The 23,917-nt window shown below is 43.2% G+C and overlaps 1 protein-coding gene across 2 annotated transcripts in view; it reads right to left on the bottom strand.

Moving 5' to 3' along the window:
• The window catches only part of LOC311142239 (pyruvate carboxylase, mitochondrial-like), a 92,382-nt gene that overhangs the window by 43,392 nt on the left and 25,073 nt on the right, over positions 1 to 23,917 (bottom strand). For both annotated transcript variants that reach the window (XM_084177847.1, XM_084177848.1), the window contains exons 8-9: positions 20,435 to 20,553; positions 9,747 to 9,909 (exon numbers count right to left, since the gene is read on the bottom strand). In XM_084177847.1, coding sequence (XP_084033973.1) covers positions 9,747 to 9,909; positions 20,435 to 20,553 — 282 coding nt within the window. The remainder of the gene's footprint in view (positions 1 to 9,746; positions 9,910 to 20,434; positions 20,554 to 23,917) is intronic.

The following is a 23,917-nucleotide window of genomic DNA, read 5'->3' as shown; positions in this document are numbered from 1 at the left end:
AGACTTGATTGTTTTTAATCAAAAAGAAGCTCAAACAGGATGTCAGTAAAGTTAACATTCCAAATGAAAAGGTTTGATTGAAATGAGACACAAAGAGAGGACGTTTCTAGTCTTGGGCTAGGTTCTGTGCAATATCAGAACAACAGACCAAAGATAAAAAGCTAGCCTTTCAAACATGCCCTTAATGGGTGACACAGTGTTGGCACTGAACCACTGATTTACGCAAGCTTGGTATTACCATGCTGTGCTGATATCTTTATTGGTTGAAAATGGCATACTGAAAATGCAACTGAAAATCGTGTTTAGCTCCAAAAGGGTCACCCTCTCATCCTCCAAGCTCCCATCGCTCTGCCTTCATGTGCCTCACTGTGCCTTCCAGCGCAGGGATTAAAGCACTGTTAACTTCATTCTCACTGTGTGCGAGGCACTGCAGGGAGGACCCTTGCACAATTTAGAACAATCGCATCCGAACAGCCTCCCAACACAATTAAACACGTCCACCTGCGTTGCAAACATTAGAGCCACAGGTCCCGTGGTGTGAGGAGAGGCTGGGAGAGATGATCTGTCCCGTGGTGTGAGGAGAGGAGAGGCTGGGAGAGATGATCTGTCCCGTGGTGTGAGGAGAGGAGAGGCTGGGAGAGATGATCTGTCCTGTGGTGTGAGGAGAGGAGAGGCTGGGAGAGATGATCTGTCCTGTGGTGTGAGGAGAGGAGAGGCTGGGAGAGATGATCTGTCCTGTGGTGTGAGGAGAGGAGAGGCTGGGAGAGATGATCTGTCCCGTGGTGTGAGGAGAGGAGAGGCTGGGAGAGATTATCTGTCCCGTGGTGTGAGGAGAGGAGAGGCTGGGAGAGATGATCTGTCCCGTGGTGTGAGGAGAGGAGAGGCTGGGAGAGATGATCTGTCCCGTGGTGTGAGGAGAGGAGAGGCTGGGAGAGATGATCTGTCCCGTGGTGTGAGGAGAGGAGAGGCTGGGAGAGATGATCTGTCCCGTGGTGTGAGGAGAGGAGAGGCTGGGAGAGATGATCTGTCCCGTGGTGTGAGGAGAGGAGAGGCTGGGAGAGATGATCTGTCCCGTGGTGTGAGGAGAGGAGAGGCTGGGAGAGATGATCTGTCCCGTGGTGTGAGGAGAGGAGAGGCTGGGAGAGATGATCTGTCCCGTGGTGTGAGGAGAGGAGAGGCTGGGAGAGATGATCTGTCCCGTGGTGTGAGGAGAGGAGAGGCTGGGAGAGATGTTCCGTGGTGTGCTGCCTGCTCCCACCCTTGGTGTTGCTGTGTATCTTGGAGTGCTCACATTTAAATTCTCCAAATTAGATATGAATACGATATGACAATCTCATCCGAATAATGTTTAATGGTACAATTTAGCATTTCGGGATAGATCGTATGCCAGTGGTTTCAATATATAGAAAAGTAACCAAATGAGCAAGTCACAACTACGATTGGGTTTGATTGTCTTCCAAACAGTAGGCTAACTGTAGAATAGAGCATTTTCTGATAAACGTTATTGCCACTGTTTATAACGTAATCTACCCGGAGGGATGAAGCCCACAGCAACAGTTACACAGTAATGGACAATGTCAGAAAAACCAACATTCAGTATTTATGGCAGAAAGATGAGATCACCCCATGGCAACACTGGATGATGTCCAATCACGCTGCCACAGCACAGTGACTAAAGCCTTTCGGGCCAGACTCCGTGTGTATGTATTCGTGTGCCCTGCATGTCTCTCTCTCTCGCTGCCTGGGATAAGAAACTGATCTGAGGTTTAATGCGCTCTGATCTTGAAGCGCATGCAGCATCATGGGAGGCTTGAGGGGGTCCAAACATGCTCATTTCTGTCAGGATGCTAGTGTGACGCTTCAACCTCTGTCGTCAAGGCAACAGGGCAAATAAAGATGGCGGCCTGCCAATCCAACTCCACTCCCCCCTCTCTCATTAGACACAGCAACCCTTCGTTCAAAAGTAGGTCACAACACCTCCACTCATTCCCTCACAGCCTAAAACCTCCTTGACAAGCATCAACCAGTACCACGCTGCACCCTCACTAATACTTCACCCTCTAAAACCCATCCAAACAGACTAAACTATCATCCCAACTTCATCACCACGGGTGCTTAGCATCTCCCCTCCTTCAGAGACAACTTCAAAACACGTCGTCAGTTTGACAAGTTGAACTGAAGATTTCCCCAAGCTTACACAGCTGTGTAGAGCGCCTCTACAACAGAGGCAGGGTCCTCTGGAGGAACACGGTATACCAGATAGACATGTTCAGCATGTCTACTTAGCACAGCACAAAGGATGACCCCCCTCCTATCGACCTCGCCAACAGCCGTGGAATAAGATCAGCTACAATATGTAGCCTACTACGACCAGACAACTGCCTTTACATCCAAGCTAGGGGAACAAGGTTTTTGCTGCTAGATATTTCTGCTTTGTTTTTTAAAGTCAAAATATGTATGTAAAAACATTAAAGCTCTGCCTGAGAATGTGTATGTCTAGTACAGCTAGTTGAACTGCTGATACAATGTGGACACTTCTCGGATCTCTCCCACAGGGTGTCCATTGGGCCGGCTTCTGACAAAAAAAAAAAGTAATTAAAAAGTAAAAATTGACGCCGGCCAACTGTCCGGGAGAAGAAAATAATATAATTGCAAAATAATGCTTTTTAGCCTATTCAATTATGAAAATACATTTGACTGGTCATGCTTATCGGTTTATGGGTTAATCTGCACAATTTAGTGGAATTAATTAGGCGCGTGTGTAATTCTTATTTAGGTCTATCATACGAGCACAGCATACAGATACAGAGCCTAGTTTCAGCTGAAAATCTGTCAGACAGCACGAACACTGCTGCTGCAGCTCCTGTTGCTGCTGGTAAGAAACTTGCCTTTATAAGCGAAATCATCGCGCAACAATTCTAAATGAAATCACGTGTTAAAAAGTGTTTTGATAGCCACGATTAAAGAGAGCTTCTATTCTTATTTCTCAACTGGTAATTGAAGCGCACTTCCCATTCAAGTGCATATAACAGTAGGCAGGCTTCAGCGCGTCACACCTCTTTGCAATGAGTTGGAAGGAGTATGCATTTTGAAAACATATAGGCCTACTTACTTGTTTGAAACCTGAACATTTTACTACATATTATGAAGCATGTTTACCTTGCTTCAAAATAGCCTAGCCAAAATACAACCAAATGTGGAGGCAATTATTTTATAAAGACTTCCATCTGTGCTTATAAAATGTGAAGAAATAATAGTTTATCAATATTTTAAGCTAAACGTTCTGATCTGTTGAATCAGCCACATTTTTTTTTTATGTAGCCTAGGCATACTGGTTGTATGAATTTGGGATCTATTGTCCAACAACTGTCCCAGAGTTTGTTTGGAATCGGCTATTTCTTTCTCGCACAGAACGACAAGCTGACCAATAGAATGCACTTTTCTACTATGGGGGATAGTAGATTGACAGACTAGGGATTTTGCGGTTCATTACTCATCTTGTTGGCTGAGGAATAGTAAATGTGGAAAGTTAGCTATTCTAACATCTTCAAATGCGCATCGGAATCGTAAGAAGGATGCATGACGTTGCATCCTCGGGTTGCATGTTCTGTTAAGATGAATTACCATAATCTAAATGTGATTTGTCATTCTGAGCACCGGGGTAGACGCCCAAATCAGGTTTCACACCCAATGCATATGGGTCAGGTACATTTATCAAATGTCTGGTAAATGAAAACGCTGCCAGTCAAATGTCCAGTGCCACATTTTCCTAACAGAAACCCTGCTCTCCCATCAGTAAGCGTTTTACTGAGTCCCCACACACTTTAATGGATCGAACAAATCCCAATGACATGGCAGCAATGCACCACAGCAGCGGTTAGGCAATTAGGACATCAGGAAAAGGACTCATGGCCCATCCTGCTCAGACAAACAGAAACACAAACACCTCTTCACTCCGTGGACACCCCTTACGAGACTTGTAACCTACATGGCAGTTGAAAGTGACATTATCATTAATAATTCAAGGCTTAGGCAGGAAAACACTGTAGACAGCAACTCTCTAGATGCTACAAAAACATACACAACCTGACATTCCCCAGTTGGAGACAACGAGCAGACAGAACAAATGCCCATTCACAAATGTTAACATACACACACAGGCAGACTAATGAGTCTGGGATCCGTGCCTGGGAGACTAGAGCAGTATCAAATATTACCCGTTAATTAGATTGGATCTCAGAGGAAACATGGAGGCGAAGCGAGGAGCAGAAGGGGGTTAGGAAGCACTGATCCATTCCCTGGAACACGCAGCAGTACGGGGTAAGCGGTCATACAGAGAGAATGCAAATTTGACTCACACAATCACATTAGGCTGGACATCAGAGAGACTCAGAGGTGGTGTAGTGCTGTGGTTGGGGTGTCAGGGTTGTGGTGGGGGGGCCAAGGTTGGGGGGAGGCAGTGCGTAGGAGAGATCCATCAAGGGCCAACAAAGACTGTTAGAGAGGCGGGTAAGGGAGGACAGGATAGAAGGCAAATTGAACAGGAAACAGAAGGACAAAAACAGCAGAAGTGATTACACCATGAACAGAAAGCAAAACAATTGTCTAAAAACGAGAGAAAGGTGGAGTGGAATTGAATGAGAAAATAAAAAAATGTCATGCAGAGGGAGACACTGTGGCGTGAGGGAAACCAAAAAACTAGAAATGCATCAGAGAGAAGGCAAGAGGAAGATGGTGAAAGACTGGGAGAGGTGAAAAAAGGAAATGGAAGGAGGGAAATGAAGTGAGAGTGGACGGAGATAAGGGAAGAGAACAAAATTATTTCAGGAGACCAAAACTAAATTGAAAATTAGACAACGCAAACACGAGTAGACAAGGATAGGGGAGGGAGGAAAGAAAAATGGAATCCCTCCAAAATGGGGAGAATGTGGGTAGACAGGATGAAAAGAGGACATAGGAGGCTGAGAGGAATGTGGTTGGAGAGGAGAGGAAAACAGTTAAATGGGTATGGTTACTGAACAGTGGAGAGACGGGGATGACTTTATTACCTAGAAAATACAGTGGTGCAGGAACATCTTTCATAAGGAATAGAATGTCCATCATAATTACAGTGAATTGGTTTCTATTAGGTGAAGGACAAGGGGTGAGGGGGGCTGCGCAATGATATTCACTTCAAAGTATCAGCAAATGGGACATTTTCAATTTCATTTGGGGCAGCAGGGACAGATTTAGTTTCTGATAAGTTATTTTACAGGGTCTGCAACAGATAGGGTAACACCGATGAATAACATTTGTACGAGTGCCTGTCTGAATAGGGTAGCCTATACACGTTTAATATGTACTACTGTACCTCATATGAAACAAAAAAAGGTACTATACAGGGGGATCTAAATTCTATGGAAATATTTACCAGGGCATTACATTGGACAGTTCTGTTAAACATGGTTTTAATGAAGCTTGTCTGGTTTGTTCATGTTAACATATGACAATGCAAAAACAAAACATGAAATATTTAGTAGTGATAAAAGACAACACAGAATAGTAGCCTACCATCAAGTAGAACAGTAAATAAAATGGTAAACAGTGAAAGAATGGAAAGTAAACGCAAACATGGGAGATCTTGGTAAGCTTCAGCCCCAGCAGGAGAGACGGAATATGAAGAGAGGCAAGCGTGAAGAGGCATGAATTCAGGAATTTAGTGGGTGGGTGTACAGCATTATTTCAAATCCTTACTTTCCATTCCATTGGCCATGAACCGCTATTCAATGGTTGAAGAAAACGCGAACTCAATCAGTATAGAAGACTGTAAATTGCTCTTTAAATTCTCTATATAAAAATAAATCACAGGAGGCTGCTGATGGGAGGACAGCTCATAATAAAATGTCTGGAACGGCATCAAACACATGGAAACCATGTGTTTGATGTATTTGACACCATTCCATATGTTTCCGCTCCAACCATTACCAAGAGCCCGTCCTCTCCAATTAAAGGTGCTATCAACCTCCTGTGCTATAAATACAAATTATTCAATTCTCCCCCCCTCACCTTCAGCTTTCATTAATGCTGTATAAACTTAGCCGTGGACTGATTCAATTCCTCCTCACCCTACCTTCCAACCTTCACCACAATAGTCACTGCCCACACTGGGTTGGAAGGCCACTAATGGCAACTGAGAAAGCAGGGACAAGAAACATCCATCTCCTCGCTTAGTGACAGTATCAATATTGCAGTAAAAACAGCCAAACAAACTCAAGGAGGACATGACATTTTCAAATCCATAAATGTTCAAACACACCCATTTCTAATATCACTCCAATGCAGTAGTTTGATGTCAGCTGTTCCCACATTTTTGAGTGGGGAACAGAGGCAGTAGAACAATAAAGAGACAGACAGTACAACGGGATATGTGAAACTCCTCTGGGAGTATTGAACAGGGCTGAGATTTGCAGTCCAGACTTCTGCAGTCTTGAGCTGCCTTCTCGATCTAACGCCAGGTCGCTATGTCATTAAAGCCAGCATGGCTATACTTTGGTTACAAGTGAGAGATTGCCCAACTAACCACAGGGAAGAGAAACACCGAGCAAGATTCAAGTGTTTCAAAAGGGTAATCTTCCTGGGTTGACAAACAAAAAAAAAAAATGGGGGGGGGGCGGACTATCTACTTGAGCACAGAAAATACTCACTCACTTTGTGAACCTTTAAACAAACAATTCTGCTATTCCAAGAATTCAATGAGGTAATCATTTGAAAAGTTAGAAACCTGTCTGCGGACAAGGATTGTCTGGGGGTCATTCAGGGGTCATTTCTGAATTTAAAAACATGAATAAAATGTGTCAGTATAAGTTAGTCTGAGCAGAAGTCATCAGAACAATGATATAGAATGGTTTCCTGGAAACTGCCCTGCTCAGTACAGTGGCTCAAGTATTCATCCCCCTAATGGATGAAGAGAACAGGACAGGTACTAATACATATTCAGCAGTGTAGGGAGCTGGCGACGTCTCACTGTGCTGAGTGTGGGGTGTGGCTGGGATGGGACACAGTCCTAAATTAACTGCTTACGTAAAACATGCATCTAAATGAATAAATGAAGCATATGACTCATCCTAGTCTAGTCAGTCCACAATACATGAAAATAGTAATATTCTTTATTCAACGGTGGGTCACTTAATGTGGAAACTAGTCTGCAGACCACATCAGTTCCTGGCACAAAACCGTAAGCGAGCAATAACCAGACTACCCTATAAGACAGATCACACCGTCAGAGAGCCTGGAAAGCCAGCCACCACAAACATACTTTGCATGTTTATAGAATGTCTGCAAGTTCTCGTTCCCTGCTTGGAATTCACAAGTATATGTTCCATTCTACGACGTCTCGCCTTGGGAATATCTGGGCACTTTCACAAATTATGGTTTTGTTAACATGGAGGCAACACAGGGTTTAATACAGAATACTAATGTAATGGTCGGCTTTGCATTTATTCCCAGGGCCATCTGAAAACCCCAGAAAAACAAATGGCACCACTCGCGCAAAGATTTGCTGTTAGAGCTGTGAAAGCCAACAAAACATGGAAGTCTTCATGGACCAATTCAGAAAAACTCTTACTAAACGTGTACAACCTAGACTTTTGTTTAGTATTCTCAGATGCAAGCTGAATTTAGATAATGGCTGATGGCTAATCAGATATATAACGGGAGATTATTGGTGCCCCCCAGCACCTCATCAGTAGAATGGGAAGCTCCCATTCCAAACAGACTGGAATTTATCAGCTCAACATTCATCATGGTAATTATGTTGTTCAGGACAATAATGATCACAATAATGATGCTGGTCAATTTCTTGGCATAGTGATACTGAACATTTCCTTGGGAGATAGATTTACCTCTGCCTACTTTAAAACAGTCTATCGTTTTCATTTACCACCTGCCCAGTTAGTGAACAGAATACAAAAACATCTTGACTGATGTCAAAATAATTCAAAGAAACCGTTGACAGCCTAACAAAGTAAACTGATCCAATGGCAGTGATTTCCTATTGAACCGATGACAAGTATTAATGCTTATTTTCCCTGCCTATTAAATGATGGTATGCCTACTCTCCCTGCATATCTGATTTCCATCAATTATGAGTTACATCCTCATTTCTCATTGGGTCTTCAAATTAGCTTCTGAAGAAGAAACACAGGAGGGAAGAGTCCAGAGCTAAACCTGCACCCCTCCCTCTTCCCAGTCTTTACTAGATGTCACATTCACAAGTCGCTTACAAGTGGGGGGTTTTTTCCATTATTTTTTGCACAAACATTCTCCTTCTCTCGTAATGTCTGGGAAAGCAGATAAAAGTCGACACTGAGTTGCAGAGACTGGAGAGAGCTCAAAGCCAGCCCTCATTCAGACAAACCCGGAGGAGAGGAGAGAGGACAGAAGAGAAGAGGAGCAGGTAGGAAGGAAAACCTGTCTGTAGTGTGTACCTCATCTACCATCCTGTCCCTGGCCAACACTGAAACATTCACACTGCATTTCACCCATCTGGCTCTACTCTACATCTATTGAGTCCACTCCATGCCCATCCATAATGCATCACTTCGTCCATATTTATGCTCTACCCATCCCCTGCTGCATCTCTCAAGGACAATAACTATGGCTACATTACATTGCCTTTCAATTAGAGGTAAGGAAGGCAAAGGTTCAAACTGCATTTCAAACTACTCTCTCACTCAATCTTCCTCCATACAGACAGTTCCAAATCCCACAGGGTGTGTTGAGAAAGTTTAAAACTTTCATGACTTCAAAGACTATGACTTTGATACATTCTTAACTCTCAGAACTGTGGAATGAGAACTTCATATCACTTTCTCCGCACCTTGATGCAGAACATGTTTACACAGACTGCCTACACTTGATTTCATAGTCCTCTGTAGCCTAGTTGGTAGAGCATGGCGCTTGCAACACCAGGATAGTGGGTTCGATTCCCGGGACCACCCGTACGTAAAATGTATGCACGTGTGACTAAGTTGCTTTGGATAAAAGTATCTTCTAAATGGCATATTATTTATTATATTATGAAGAATTGCATTCTCGTGGAAGGAAAAACCATCAAGCGTTCTCAATTTTCTGAGGAAAGAGCTAATAATTTGCGAATCGTCTCAGGAATTAAGGGCACGTGGTTAGCAAATACCAAAATATAGTTTTGGAGTGGTATTTTCGTTTAAGCGTGGCAATTTACTGGATATGTGCTCAGATATATCCCTGAGGGCAGTCAGAGCAGATCTGAGGCTGAACTCTTAATGCATTAAGAAAAAACCCAGCTCCTCAGTGTGAATCTGAGAGACCAGGGAGACGACCAGACTACACAGACAATCTACAGCTGGAGCCGACGGGTATTTTGGGTTGATTCAAGGCCTATGTGTCAAACAACCGGGGGATATCAATATTTGTTCAATTATTTATTTCAAAACGCAACTCATCCCCAACAATCATTCAGAGCAGAGAAGGCTCCTGTGGGAACAGGGTCGGTGTGCCCAGTCTACAGCATCAACTAAATAAACACTCATACAGAAAACACAGAACCCTAAAATGGACATGCATAAGTAGGGCTAGGAGGTTTTTTTTTTTTTCCTGTGAAATAGTTCTGTCAGGGCTCATGGTCAGGAAAACCTTCTGGCCCTACATGGAGGGAGAGACTACGCCTCATTATGATGGAGTGGCAGTAGCCTGCAGGGAGGTGGGGGGGGGGGGGGGCTGTTGCTTACCTCAAGCCGTCCAGTGTCAGGCTGGAAGCCACGGGCAGGGTCCTCTGTGGTCACACGGCATTGGATGGCGAAGCCATTGATCCGGATATTATCCTGCTTCAGGCCCAGCTCTGGCAGGCTACGCCCCTCACACACACGCAGCTGAGCATGAACCAGGTCCACACTGACAGGAAGAGGATGGGGAGAGTAGAAAGAGAGAATTTTGCTGTCTGAATTGACAAGGAAAACACAAGAAAATGCACTCTGTTGTCCATAAAGTTCCCACTCTGGCATGTTTACAGTTAGGAGTTACTAGTTTAGAATCTGGTTTTTATCTCGATGCCTCGCACTATACCCATGACAACTTCAGATACCTTGTGTGAAATTCCCCTACATGATACACAGGCAGTGTAGGCAGTGTGGTGACATTCACAACTGATGTGAAGATGGGAGTTCACACTGCAATACCTTTCCCATTTTAAAATGTGCTGTTGGGTTCATGACACGCCTTCAGTGCACTTGAAAAAGAAACCTGAGAGATGGGGAGGGAAGGGGGGGAGGGGTCTTCAGTTCAGAGGGGAACAGAGCGCAGAAAAGGTCTTCAGGGTAAGGAAAGATAACTGACATCAGCTCTATTGTGACCCCAGCCAACAATCCAGAGGAAAGTGGAACTAGTTTCTGTTCAGTCATGGATGGAGAGGAATATAAATCTGATGCATCAAGATCCTATGAGAGCAAAAACTAAAAACTTGAGAAAACACCAATAGGGTTTGGTTAACTTTTACAGAAATGTGTCCATTTAGCAATTCTAATTACAAAAAAGGTTGGTAAAAAAAAACTATTTAATGGTAATTCAAATTCAGAGCTCCACACGATATGAGGGAATGTTTTTGTAATTGCTCCTAGGCAAATCTCAACAAATCCAAGTCAATGACCACTTTTTTCTACCGCTCATTGAATGACTAAAATGTATGTGTGCATGTCTGTGCCTCGAGGCTGAGGGAACACCTTTTCTTACCAATAAGAGGAAGGGACAGAGTTGTACTTGCATTAATGTTAAACATCAATAATTATAAGGAACAAAGCGTCTGGGAAGGAGCTTTTTGTTGCATCAATGGATTGAAACATTTTGGCTGGTGGTAACAAATACTTTATGAACACAAACACACAGGCAAAATGTTTTGATATAAGACATGACAAACATCTTCTAAACTGACAGAAACAATTGCAGAATCAACTGGAAAGGCTGAGAATAACTGACAATGATTTTATACTTCTATCACTTAATTTATACCATTATTTCTCCACTTTCTCCTGCCTCCTTTATACTCCGCCTCCTCCCTCTGCAGAGAACTGTCAACCACTTTGAAAAAAAGGTTGACGACATCCGTTCCTCATTCCCTCAGGCTACTGAGCCCAATCTCACAAAACGACCTACGACTTGACCTCTTTCGATTGTTAATGTTCGATCCAAAACAGGATTGCTCGTCACCAAACAATACATTTGATGTAGAAAAGGAACTTAGAAAAGCCCTTTAAATGTATTTTTCTACAAGCAGGGTCAAACTAAAGTGTTCATTGTAAGAAAATTGCATATAACATTTTATCATTTAGTGGCTGGAACATTACATATTTCATATAATAGCTGACATTCTTGTAGCTGTGTTCACAAAATGTGTGCCCATTCAAACATCTTATTTTAAGAGGATACTTTAATTTCATGTAGTAGTAAGTGTCTGGGGGGTGAGGGGAAAAAAGCAGCTTCTGCCTCTTCATATTTTTCTTCTTGACTTGTTTTTTCATTTGGTATTCACACTGACTAAGACACAGTGTGTTAGCGATACCAAGGTCTCAGTACGACATTCAAACAAATAGAGGCAGTAATCCCTTTCAACTGTAGCAATGGGTCGTTTTAAATATCATATGTTAACCAATGTTGAACATTTTGCTGTATTGGATTAACCCAACTGTTCTCCCCACTTTCTCTACCTCCAAGACAATGGGTCGTAAAAATGGCCCTTCACACCTAGGTGTGATACCATGTGACCTCACAGGACTAGAAAAGCTCTCCCCCTCTCCCAATTAAATTCAAAGGGACTTTTTACATTGCCAAAGCAAGTGAAATAAACAAAACAAAAAAGTGAGAAGACAAAACCAACAAAAAAGTATTAGATTTTGACAGTAAATATTGCTCTCAAAAAGGTTTCAAAAACAGACATCAAGTGTTATATTATTAGCTATGTACAGTGTTTTAGAAATGTGCAAATAGTTGTAGTACGCATAGTAGGAGAAGATAAACAAATATTGGTGATATTTACAATATTGTTCGCGCTCCACTGGCTGCCCTTTTCTCATAGCAACGGGCCACAAATCTTGATGCTGTGATTGCACTGTTGGATTCTAGCTTGAAATACACTTGTTCATGTTCCCATACTAGAACTTACTGATTACGTTACATGTATAAGGAATGTATATGTTAGGAGTCAAGGAAGGGTAAAGAGGAACTAGGTGTGTGGAAAGTTACTGAGTGAGAAAAGGGGACATGCAGAAAGTTCATATTTTGTTCAAATATATGGTTATTGTTGAATATGAACGTTCCTAAGGAGGGAGGCAAAAGGGCAACAGTCTAGTTTCAGTTCTTGAAATGGCAGACCAGTTGCTGAGGAACCAGGACCACGAGGGATGTGGAACTCAACTTGAGATAAGGTCAACAGTTGAAGAGAGAAGACACAGCAGTGATGGGGGCCACAGGGTAACACCCCGAAGACCATCTGATTACTGTCCTCACACACACACACATACACTTCCACGCCAATGCGGGTCCCAGACTTAGGCAGGGCCATGAATATAAGAGGAACCTACTGTGTCTCTGCCTAACAGAGGAGTGTGCATCTTAGACATGCAAGGAGATGACCCCGCCTAGTTGGACAGCATAAAAATGTGCTTGTGTGACATGTATATCTTTCTAGCTGTATTACCCAGTGAGTGAATAAACTTGGTTTGAGCTTTTTTTAGTCTTCCGTTTGAGTTTTGACTCTGTTTATTCAGAACACTGCAGTATTTTGCCTAACATATATGGGAGTTAATCAATGTTTGATTTGTTTTCAAATTCTTTGTGGGTCTGTGTGATCTGTGGGAAATATTCATCTCTACTGTAGTCATACATTTGGCAGGAGTTTAGGAAGTGAAGCTCAGTTTCTCTCCCTCTCCAACTCAATTCTTCTCCTGGACCTGCTGCTCTGTCTCTGCCCTGCTCTGGGCCCAGCAGCTCAGCTACTTCTCAAAAGGAGGCAAAGAACCTCCATCTTAGCAGACCTACCAAGGGGCCTTCGCTTTTCATGGCAAGAACTAGTAACTGATAAGTTAGGGAAAGTACCTTTTAGGGAAAGAGTACGCCTCTACCTGCAATTTAGTACATTTCTAATTGGGGCTGAAGAACCCAAGTACAAGCAGTCTCAGTAAAGACGTAAAAGAGCAAGCATCGCCTGAACGGTACACTTAAGCTAACCTTCTTCAAAAAGGAGAAGACACTTCAGAGCACAGCCTCTGCAACTCAAGAAAGGGTCAAAAGACAAAGCAACCAGGAACACAATCCAAGGAGAACGCCAAAAGCATAACAATTTCGGACCAAAGGACACACGGCCACTTTGATCAGACTAAATATGACATAATATAATGTTCAGAATGTCAAGATCTTTACTTCTTGTCTTTCATTCTATTTCATCATCATTATGTTTTGTACATATATCATTAAAATGATGGTCTAAAATAATTGCGTTGTTATTCCAGTAAAGCGCTCCAATTGAGTTATTACTAAAATAATTGATAAGTCAGGTCTTCTCCGAAGACACATTTAGTCCAATAAAGGACTGGTGCCCAGATTTCATTATTTATAGTAATAATGACACACGTCAGACATACTGTAAACAGATGAGCCATGCTTTTTTCTATCCTTCTCTTATCTAACTCCTACATCCAGAGAGCACTAGACTGAAACAGCCCCAAACTGTATTGGGGTGTAGGAAGAAAGAAGAGGTGGAAAATACCAAGAAAATAAAGAGGACAGGGGGGCAGAGGAGACTGCATTGCACAAAATCAAAGATGTGATATGAGCTGGAAGCAGAGGGAGTGAAGGAGGGGGAGACAGATGAGGGGGGATTAATATATTCAGTCTGATTTCCTATTCCACTTTAATTGCTGATGCCAGGCAGTGTATGTGGCGCTGGTGTGGAGGAAGATTCTGCCCCTTTCCCTCCTAATAAACCAAAATCCTTCCACTGAAAGGCTATTCTCTTTACCCCATTTTTATATGAATAAGATCCAGGTCTGTGAACCAGCCTCCGAACACACCAATCCGTTGACAAGCTTTCCTCATCCTTGTGTGCCAGTTTAGTAGTCTTCCCTCGCCTCCCGTCTCCCATTCCTAATTTCTGGCAGAATAGACAAACAAACGTGCAGCTGCAATCTAGCCACAACTCAGTGATTAGAAACCCATTACAGGGTCAGTGACAGACAGCCTACACTGAGCTATAAACACACACACAGAGCGAACTGAATTAAGGGAGAGGAGTGGGAAGGAGAATTGGAGTGGTGCAAATGCTGAGAGAATTGAGGTCTGCCATAAGCCTGTCTTAACTGAATTTATAGAAGGGAAAGCACAACAGCACAATGACCTCCAACCAGTGTATATGGGCTCCATACCGCAGGATACTGTTCCTAAAGCCCGTTTCAAGAGGTGGTGTTATGTCATGGTAATGTAAGAAGATATTATGAATGCACCAAAAACGATTAGATCTACGATGACTGAAATGAGAGAAATGCATTAGGCTTCATGTGAAAGGAGGAAAACTGGGATGTTATGAGACTGGAGAGGTTGCAGAGTTCAAGGAATTAACACATTACGATGTCATGGGCCATTTCCAGTGATTCCCATTACCACTCAATAGGCAGAAGGGGTCCTTAATTGGTCTTAATCACAGTGACCAATTTAAAGTCATGATACAGGCAGAGGCAGACAGCCAAAAACAGAGGTGTAGTGTAATAGCCTACTCACCGGAGCGCTAAATTCAGACCTGATAATTCAACACGTAGTCGCAGGAGAACATAGCCAGTGGCTGGGGTTATGGCATGAATGCTTCTTTGGCGAGTAAGAATCAAGTGCATTACAGTCATGTACCTATCCAGAGCCAATCACTCAGAGCAGTGCTCCAGCAGAATGCCAATTGCAGTCTGACAGTTTCCATTCAATACGACAAGATGGACATTTAGAATGAATGAACCTACATTCCTTCCACATGACTAGACAGGAATACAGAAGTCTCTGCCAGGTGCACAGAAGAAAAGTCATACATATCAATCTGTGAGAGAGTAGTGTGTATGTGCACACAACAAAGTAACACTTAAAAAAGATGCTGCATTGCTTTCATCCCTCCTGAATGATTACTTTAGCTGCATCTGATAAGTGCACAACCCATGGCTATTGTCAGTGTTTGAACTTTGAATGCATGAGACAGGTGAGATTTGGCACTTCATCATCTCTAGTCTCAAGAGTAGGAACTCTAAATGATATAGCACTGCAAGACTTTATTTGTGGACTAGGATTCTGGCTCTGAAAGTAGAACTCACAGACAATCTAGACTGATTCATATGGAAAGGAAAACTTCATAAGAACATAACGTCCTAAACTGTCTGCTATCTCAGTTCATTTACTTAATCATTACAAAACTTCTATAGGGTTCCTTTGCTTGGTCACAGCAAAGGAACCCTATAGTCCTGGACTAGAGTCAGTTAGAAAAATGTATTGAAGTGTCACTCAACAATGATACAAAATACGATATTTCTTTTAACCACTCAAATTGACACAAAACAATCATAGTCAGACATGGTACAAGCGTCATCTATAATGCAATACATCTATACAAATGTATGCATAAACAAAACAAAATACAGTGGATAAAAATACAATTAGGCACTTCTAAAGAAAAGTCTCCATTGGAGTATAAGTTGGCAGGTTTTGGCGCAGGCATTTACATTATTGTTAGCTGAATTTATTTTCCACAATTATTTTGTCGGACAGCTGACAACAAAAAAAAATAACCCACAGTAAAGTATGAAAATGTATGCACTCAACTGTAAGTCGGTCTGGATAAGAGCATCTGCTAAATGACAGCAAAATGTAAATGTAGGCAAAGCAAGGCATGCGCATGCGCGTACATACGTTTATTAAGGGGAGTGTTTGTGTATCGACCAGTCTCAATAGCCAGATGGGCCACTCCACATCAACATTTTGCGAAAGAGCTTCACCATTGCGTGGATAAAACAGTACGTACAGGGTTCTGTCCCAAAAGTGCCTTTAAAAAAAGGCTGTAGGTGTGCAATTTGTTACTTTCAGGTTTATCAGTTGGTCCCACTTCAGTTTTGACTCAAAAGCATCACGGCCATTTCTAGAATACATTCTGCCTGTATCAGTGAGCGGCGTCATACGGATGTTACACGACTATATTGGTTTGACTGAATATCGATGACCTACATCAGTGGTTCCAAAACTGTGGGGCACACCCCCAGGGGGCCTTTTAAAGGAACTCAGTCTGGCTTTAAAAACGTACTCTTGAAAGTTATAATAGGTGCAATTTGGAAATTGGGTAGTGCATCATCAGTTCCTCTTGTCATGTTAGTCATTGCATACCTTAGAGAGCTATTTGAAAGGCTCGTCATGGCTCACAACACCATCATCCCAGAAACCCTAGACCCACTCCAATTTGCATACCGCCCCAACAGATCCACAGATGACGCAATCTCTATAGCACTCAACACTGCCCTTTCCCACCTGGACAAAAGGAACAACTACGTGAGAATGCTGTTCATTGACTACAGCTCAGCGTTCAACACCATAGTGCCCTCAAAGCTCATCACTAAGCTATGGACCCCGGGACTGAACACCCCCCTCTGCAACTGGATCCTGGACTTCCTGACGGGCCGCCCCCAGGTGGTAGGTAACAACACATCTGCCACGCTGATCCTCAACACAGGGGCCCCTCAAGGGTGCGTGCTTAGTTCCCTCCTGTACTCCCTGTTAACCCATGACTGCGTGGCCAAGCACAACTCCAACACGATCATTAAGTTTGCTGATGACAACGGGGGTAGGCCTGATCACCGACAACGATGAGACAGCCTGTAAGGAGGTGGTGGTCAGAGACCTGGCAGTGTGGTGCCAGGACAACAACCTCTTCCTCATTGTGATCAAGACAAAGGAGATGATCGTGGACTACAGGAAAAGGAGGGCCGAGCACGCCCACATTCTCATCGACGGGGCTGTAGTGGAGCAGGTTGAGAGCGTCAAGTTCCTTGGTGTCCACATCACCAACAAACTATCATGGTCCAAACAGAGGGCACGACAACGCCTATTCCCCCTCAGGAGACTGGAAAGATTTGGCATGGGTCCTCAGATACTCAAAAAGTTCTACAGCTGCACCATCGAGAGCATCCTGACTGGTTGCGTCGCCGCCTGGTATGGCAACTGCTCAGCCTCCGACCGCAAGACGCTTCAGAGTGTAGTGCGTACGACCCAGTACATCACTGGGGCCAAGCTTCCTGCCATCCAGGACCTCTATACCAGGCGGTGTCAGAGGAAGTCCCTAAAAATTGCCAAAGACTCCAGCCACCCTAGTCATAGACTGTTCTCTCTGCTACCGCAAGGCAAGTGGTACCGGAGTGCCAAGTCTAGGTCCAAAACGTTTCTTAACAGCTTCTACCCCCAAGCCATAAGACTGCTGATCCGCTAATCAAATGGCTACCCAGACTATTTGCATTGACCAGCCCCTTTAAGCTGCTGCTACTCGCTGTTTTATTATCTATGCATTTTCACTTTACCCCTACCTACATGTACATATTACCTCAATTACCTCAACTAACCTGTACCCCCGCACATTGACTCGGTACCCCCTGTATATAGCCTTGTCATTGTTATTTTATTGTTTCCCTTTTATTTTTTACTTTAGTTTATTTAGTAAATATTTTCTTAACTGCATTGTTGGTTAAGGGCTTGTAAGTAAGCATTTCACGGTAAAGTCTACACCTGTTGTATTCGGCTCATGTGAGAAATACATTTTGATTACCGTATTGGTCCGAATATAAGACGGCCTTTTTTCCCCTCGAAATAGGTCCAAAAAAGTCGGGTCGTCTTATATTCGGGGTCTAGTATTCAGAGCGCAGTTTCTCTTCTTCGGCGCTCCCTTTAAATGTCAATACACATTCGCGGGCACAGATGGCGCCAAAAATTCGTTCCGGACGGAGGGAAGAGGCGTCCTTAACAACCAGCCCGTTACCGGTGTTTAAAGATGGAAAGACAGGCTGACCATTTAGAGACAAGTGGCTCAAAAGTGGGCCAGGTCAATAAACAACAGCGGAGGAGCTATGATGCCAATTTCAAAATAATGGTTGTCAATAAGGCAGAGTCATCTAACAACTGCCAAGCTGCCAAGACATTCGGGGTCACTGAGTGTAATGTAAGAAGATGGCGAGCAGAAAAACAACGTCTAAAAGATGCTAACAGTCAGCGAAAATCCTTCCGTGGTCCTCAAAGTGGTCGTTTCATTGAGGTTGACCGGAGGGTTTTTGAATATGTCAGGGAAAAAAGAAGTGAGGGAATGCCCATTACCAGAGCTGTCATCCAGGTTAAGGCCCTGGAAATCGCCAGAGAGCTCAACATCACTGGATTTAAAGCCAGCCTCGGCTGGTGTCGTAGGATGATGCGGCGTAATGGACTGTCACTTAGACGGAGAACGAGTTTGGCCCAACGCCTGCCGTCAGACTTCGGAGAGAAGCTGCTTTCGTTTCAGCGCTTTGTTATCAACCTGAGGAAGAAGCACTCCTACCCGCTGGATCAGATCGGCAATGCTGATCAGACACCCGTTTATTTCGACATGCCAACATCGGTGACTGTCAATAGAAAGGGAGAAAAGTCTGTGTTGGTGAAATCAACGGGCAACGAGAAGAGCCGCGTCACTGTCATGTTGACATGTCTCGCTGGTGGCAGCAAACTCCCCCCGTATGTCATTCTTAAGCGTAAGACTGTGCCAAAGGACCCAATGCCAGCTGGCATTATTGTGCGCGCCCAGGAGAAGGGCTGGATGGAGTCGGGGCTTGTAGTGGACTGGCTAAAGGTTGTGTGGGGCGCACGCTACGGGGGACTGAGGAAGAGGAGGAACATGCTCGTTCTGGATGCGTTCCGCGGACATCTGACTGAGCCCGTGAAAAGTCAGGTGCGAGCAATGAACGGGGATCTTGTGATCATACCAGGGGGAATGACAAGCCAGCTACAGGTGTTGGACGTAGTTGTGAACAAGCCTTTCAAGGATAACCTGCGAAAAAAATACACAGAGTGGCTCCTGTCTGGCAACCACGCACTCACACCGACCGGGAAAATACAGAAGCCGTCAGTCCGTCTACTGTGTGAATGGATCCTGCATGCATGGGATGCTATTCCCTCACAGAGCATCATCGATGGCTTTAAAAAATGTTGCATCTCAAATGCATTGGACGGCAGCGAGGACGACGTGCTTTGGGAGGAGCCGGTGGAAGCGGAGCAGCTGGGGAGCGATGACAGCGAGAGCGAACACAGCGGGGCAGAGGACGTGTGTGAGGGATAGAGAGACATCGGAGGAGAAGTTTGGCGAATTTTTGTTAAGTTTAGTTAAATGTGTGGCCTGTATTTTCTCTGTTATTTAAAAATGTTGCTTTATTATTGCTTGATATTAATTTTGAATCATACTGTACATAGTTTGCCTTTGTGTTTAATTCACTGTGTTTTTAATATTGTTATTTTAAAATAAAATGAAGTTCTTTGTTCGGCAAATCTAGTCTGCAAATCTGTTTTTCTAAATGTTTGTGTTGAAAAACGGGGGGTCGTCTTATAATCAGGGTCGTCTTATATTCGGACCAATACGGTATTTATAACTCGTCAGAAATGTCCAGATCAACTAGCCCATGTCCGCTACCGTTTTTATATTTAGTTTTTTTAGCCCATAGATATTGTTGTAATTTCTTTGTCATTCAAATATCACATGAATACACATTAGACATGGCAAATGTATAGAATTGCAAGAAAACTAGCTTTAAAGTCACACATTTCTATTTGCACCCCATGACAAAATGTGTAGAAGTGCAGGAAATAAGCTTTAAACCTGCAAAATTCTCTCCACCAACAAGAGGGGTTTGAACAGTTTGTATCATGAACATTGGAGGGGGGGGGGGGGGGGGGGGGTTGCGAACCTCTGACCTACAGGATTATATGGGTTTGACGTGTTGTTTCCACCAGTGGAGGCTGCGGAGGGGATGACTGCTCATAATAATGTCTGGAACGGAGCGAATGGAACCACGTACCATTCCACCTATCCGCTCCAGCCATTACCATAAACCCGTTCTCCCCAATTAAGGTGCCACCAGCCTCCTGTGCTTTCCACCTATATATTATTATTTTCAGATCAGTTGACACAATGGGGAGAAGACAACATAGAAATGAATCCCTTCAGAAGTATTGGGAACCAACCTTTATACAACCCTTCAAGCGTCTTAAAAAGAATGAGCAAAAGGACAGTCTCAAAACGTAAATGACACTCGACATGAACGGACATATAATTTGACCAGACAGGGTACAGTCTTACAGTTTGTCAGAGGTGACATGGTAATGCCAGGTAATGGCTGTGACTCACTCCGTGATCTGCTCTGTAACAGTGTGCTCCACCTGCAGGCGGGAGTTGACCTCTATGAAGTAGTGCCTTCCATGTTTATCCACCAGGAACTCCACTGTGCCAGCATTCTCATAGCCCACCTGCACACACAGACACATCCAAATTAGATACAAACCTCTAATAGGCTACTTCAAATCTACCTGAGGACATGTCAATGTCACGGGGGGGGGGGGGGGGGGGGGGGGGTGTATTCAAATACTCCTTCTTAAAAGAGCTTTGTTGCTCACATTTAATTACTTGCTTTTTGTCCAATATAGTGTATACAGTCAGCTTTCCTTCATGGGCAGCCCTATAAATAGTAAGGTATTGGTAGAAGAAAGTATGATTGAATTTCTTGCTACATTCTCATATTCCGAATTCTATTTGAAGAGATTACAAGTTCTGTGTTCCAAAAGTTTAAATTATCTTGATAATATGCATAATGAATGAAGCACTCAGAAAGCAATTGTAAATCTGAATATTTTGAATATACAGACCACAAATAAATCTTCTAAAATGGGGAAGCGACAACAAGACTGACAGCTAATATCTACAAAAGGAAGAGAGCGTGTGATATCCCAGGCTGTGATTATAGTTCTGAATGTCCGTGCTGTCTGTAAGAATGACAGCGCTACTACAGCTCAGGCAAGGAGGCAACAGGATATCATTTATCAGACCATTTCCCCCTCCACATTGCTGCGTGGGCTTGAGATTGTGCCGGCCAAAATTCACTGAAATCGGATCCAATTTATCTTTGTAATTCATCCCTCGCTCCAAAACTCATCTCTGCCAACCAGGCAGGCACCCTCTCATCCATTCACACAGTCCATGTCAAGGTGCAGGCTCACGGCCAGACAGTTTATGTCACACACTACAGAGACCCCACAAACAGACAAAAGGGACAAGTACTGTGTATGTATTCCAATAATGTTTGGAAATAAGTGTTAGGAGAGCCACAGCAAATAGTAATATTCATTTCAGTCCAATTAAATACCCTGCTAGCAGGAGACCTGCTTGCGCCCGTATTCCACTCTAAAAGATATTCTGTGAATTTCTCAAATTTGCATAGAACAGGCTGTATTTCATAATGGTCTTTGTATACTTAAGCGGTCCCATATCTACTGCCTACTGTTAGTATTATGGCAAACTGTTAAGATATAGCAAACATAAGGAAAGGTATGGAGAAGCAGGTGTTCCTGAAAACCACAGGGTGTTGGAAGTTAAACAGTACAGCATCACTACAGAGACTGGCATGTGGATAGAGAGGTTTGATTAGAAAGGGAGGGGAACAGATGGCATTCCACAGAGGTGTAGAGGATGCAAGATGGAGGGAGGAGGAGAGGGGGTGAGGTACACAACAGCAGAGCGGAACACTGGGCTGCCATCACCAAGGATAGGTACTGTACGTGCAACCACAATAATTCAGAAACTAAAGCAATCTGCGGTGTGTCAAATATGAGTTGAGAACAAAAATGCAGGGCTTTCATTTGGAAAGAGTGTGTGTGTATGGGGGAGGGATGAAGCAAAATATGAAATTCAAGGAGCATGTGGGCAAGAAGAACAAAGCAGTAGGAGTAGTAGGAATGCTGTGAACCCCCTAGCTGACCTGTGTTTAAGAGGATTTGGGGTAGAGCAGCTATCACCATGGAAACCACAGACATAAAATATTTTTCCCAGCATTGGTTTCTCTCTCTAGCAGTTATTCTCGTTATATTTTGTGACCTTTTCAAAAACTACCTGTGCTAGCTTCCCCTGACCAGAGCTTTCCAAATCACTGAAACAGACTTGGAATGACAACCATTTCTGGGCTTGGAGTAAAACCACTTTTATCCACTCATTTCTCTGCTCACAATCCCATCAAAATATGTGGAGATTTATCTTTCGATTGCACCATAGGTCAGTTAAGGCAAAACAAAACAGAATAAAGCAGAACATAAAACCTGCTGATGTTGTCCATTAAAGGGGTGCGCCTGTAACAGGCCTACATCTCTTTAACCGCTATGTAGCAACACATGTACATTCAATTCAGACAAGGGAGATAATTATAACCACACCTTGACACGTGAGTATCAATATTGTAATGTATCATTAAAGTAATAATTTATTATTTTTGTATTCTAGTGAAAATTCTCTCCCAACTCAAATCCTTAATAAGTCTACCTAAAGCATGTTTCACACTGATATTTCAGTCCACAGCTTACTCTGGAGATAACAGGCTGGCCCACCCTCTTTTAATCAAGTAGTTCTTTGCAGTTTCCTAAAATAACTGCAGTGCAGATTATTAAAATTGGGTAATGCTTTAAATGTTAATTGATAGAATTGATTGCTCTCTGAACTGATTTCCTCTCATGAAAGACTTGGGAAGTTGCTAATCAGTAAGGTGATATTTAGTGAAGGTATAAAGGCGTCCTCATGGTTCCCAGCAGAAACAGTTCTGAAGAGTTTGTACATATATTATGACCACATTGACGTTTTTGTTAGTTTTGGACTTCGAAAAGGTTTTTTTCAGCTGTTATGGCACAAACATTTTTCTAGGGGCAAGGCGAAGTTCGGCCGAAGTCTACGCCCCTTCGTCGGTGATTGGTCAACAGTACGGATTCTTCAATAAAGCCTTTGTTGTCATTCATCGAGAGACTACTCGTCTTCATGCACATTTTTTCATTTAAAAAATACTGCACCAAACATCTTAGTTCGATGTAAAATTGTGCGACTCAGATCTCCTCTGCAAAAACATCAAAATTAATGACAGATTTGAGTTATTTTAGATTAATTCTAACTATTTTGAGGAACCGATATTGGCTACGGCATCTCAAAATGGACAGTACCTATTGCCACTTTTTTCTTGTTTTTAAAGTGAAGGTCTTAAGGGAGTATGCAAACACACTAGCTCCGGTTCGCCGAGTTCGGCTAGGAACCAGCCTAACTGTAGCATGCTGACGCCTTTCGGGTGAACATTATCGTCCTTAGATACAGCAGAAGAGGTCATCGACTTGACAGATGTGGGATCCATAGATAAACATAGCAGAATCACTGGACATTAAAATGTACTCTTCTCTTCATTTAGAGATAAGACTTATAAACTTATCCTCCGGCAAACTAAACTGTTTAAAAATTAAAATGGAAAAAACGTCAAATCCCTTTGACGTGAAAAGCTAGACGCTAGTGGAAACCCATACTGAAGGACTTAACGCATCTGATATCCAATCAAATATTATTGGTCGCATACACATATTTAGCAGATGTTATTACGGGTGTAGCGAAATGCTTGTGCTCGTCTGGGAGCAGACTGACAGTGAACCATCACTGGCAGGGTTGTTTTTGTTAGGAGAGCAGGTTTCTAGAAGTACAAGCCAAATGTTCTCATTTCAGCTCTTCATTCCTCACTGCCATACGATTGAACAGATGGAGCTTAATTCTGTCCCTCACTCACACCCAATTTCTTTCCCCCTCTCCCCTAACACAGAG

Source organism: Coregonus lavaretus (genome assembly GCF_964263955.1).
Source record: "Coregonus lavaretus genome assembly, chromosome: 15".
NCBI lineage: Eukaryota > Metazoa > Chordata > Actinopteri > Salmoniformes > Salmonidae > Coregonus > Coregonus lavaretus.
This window is presented reverse-complemented; position numbering and strand designations above follow the sequence as displayed.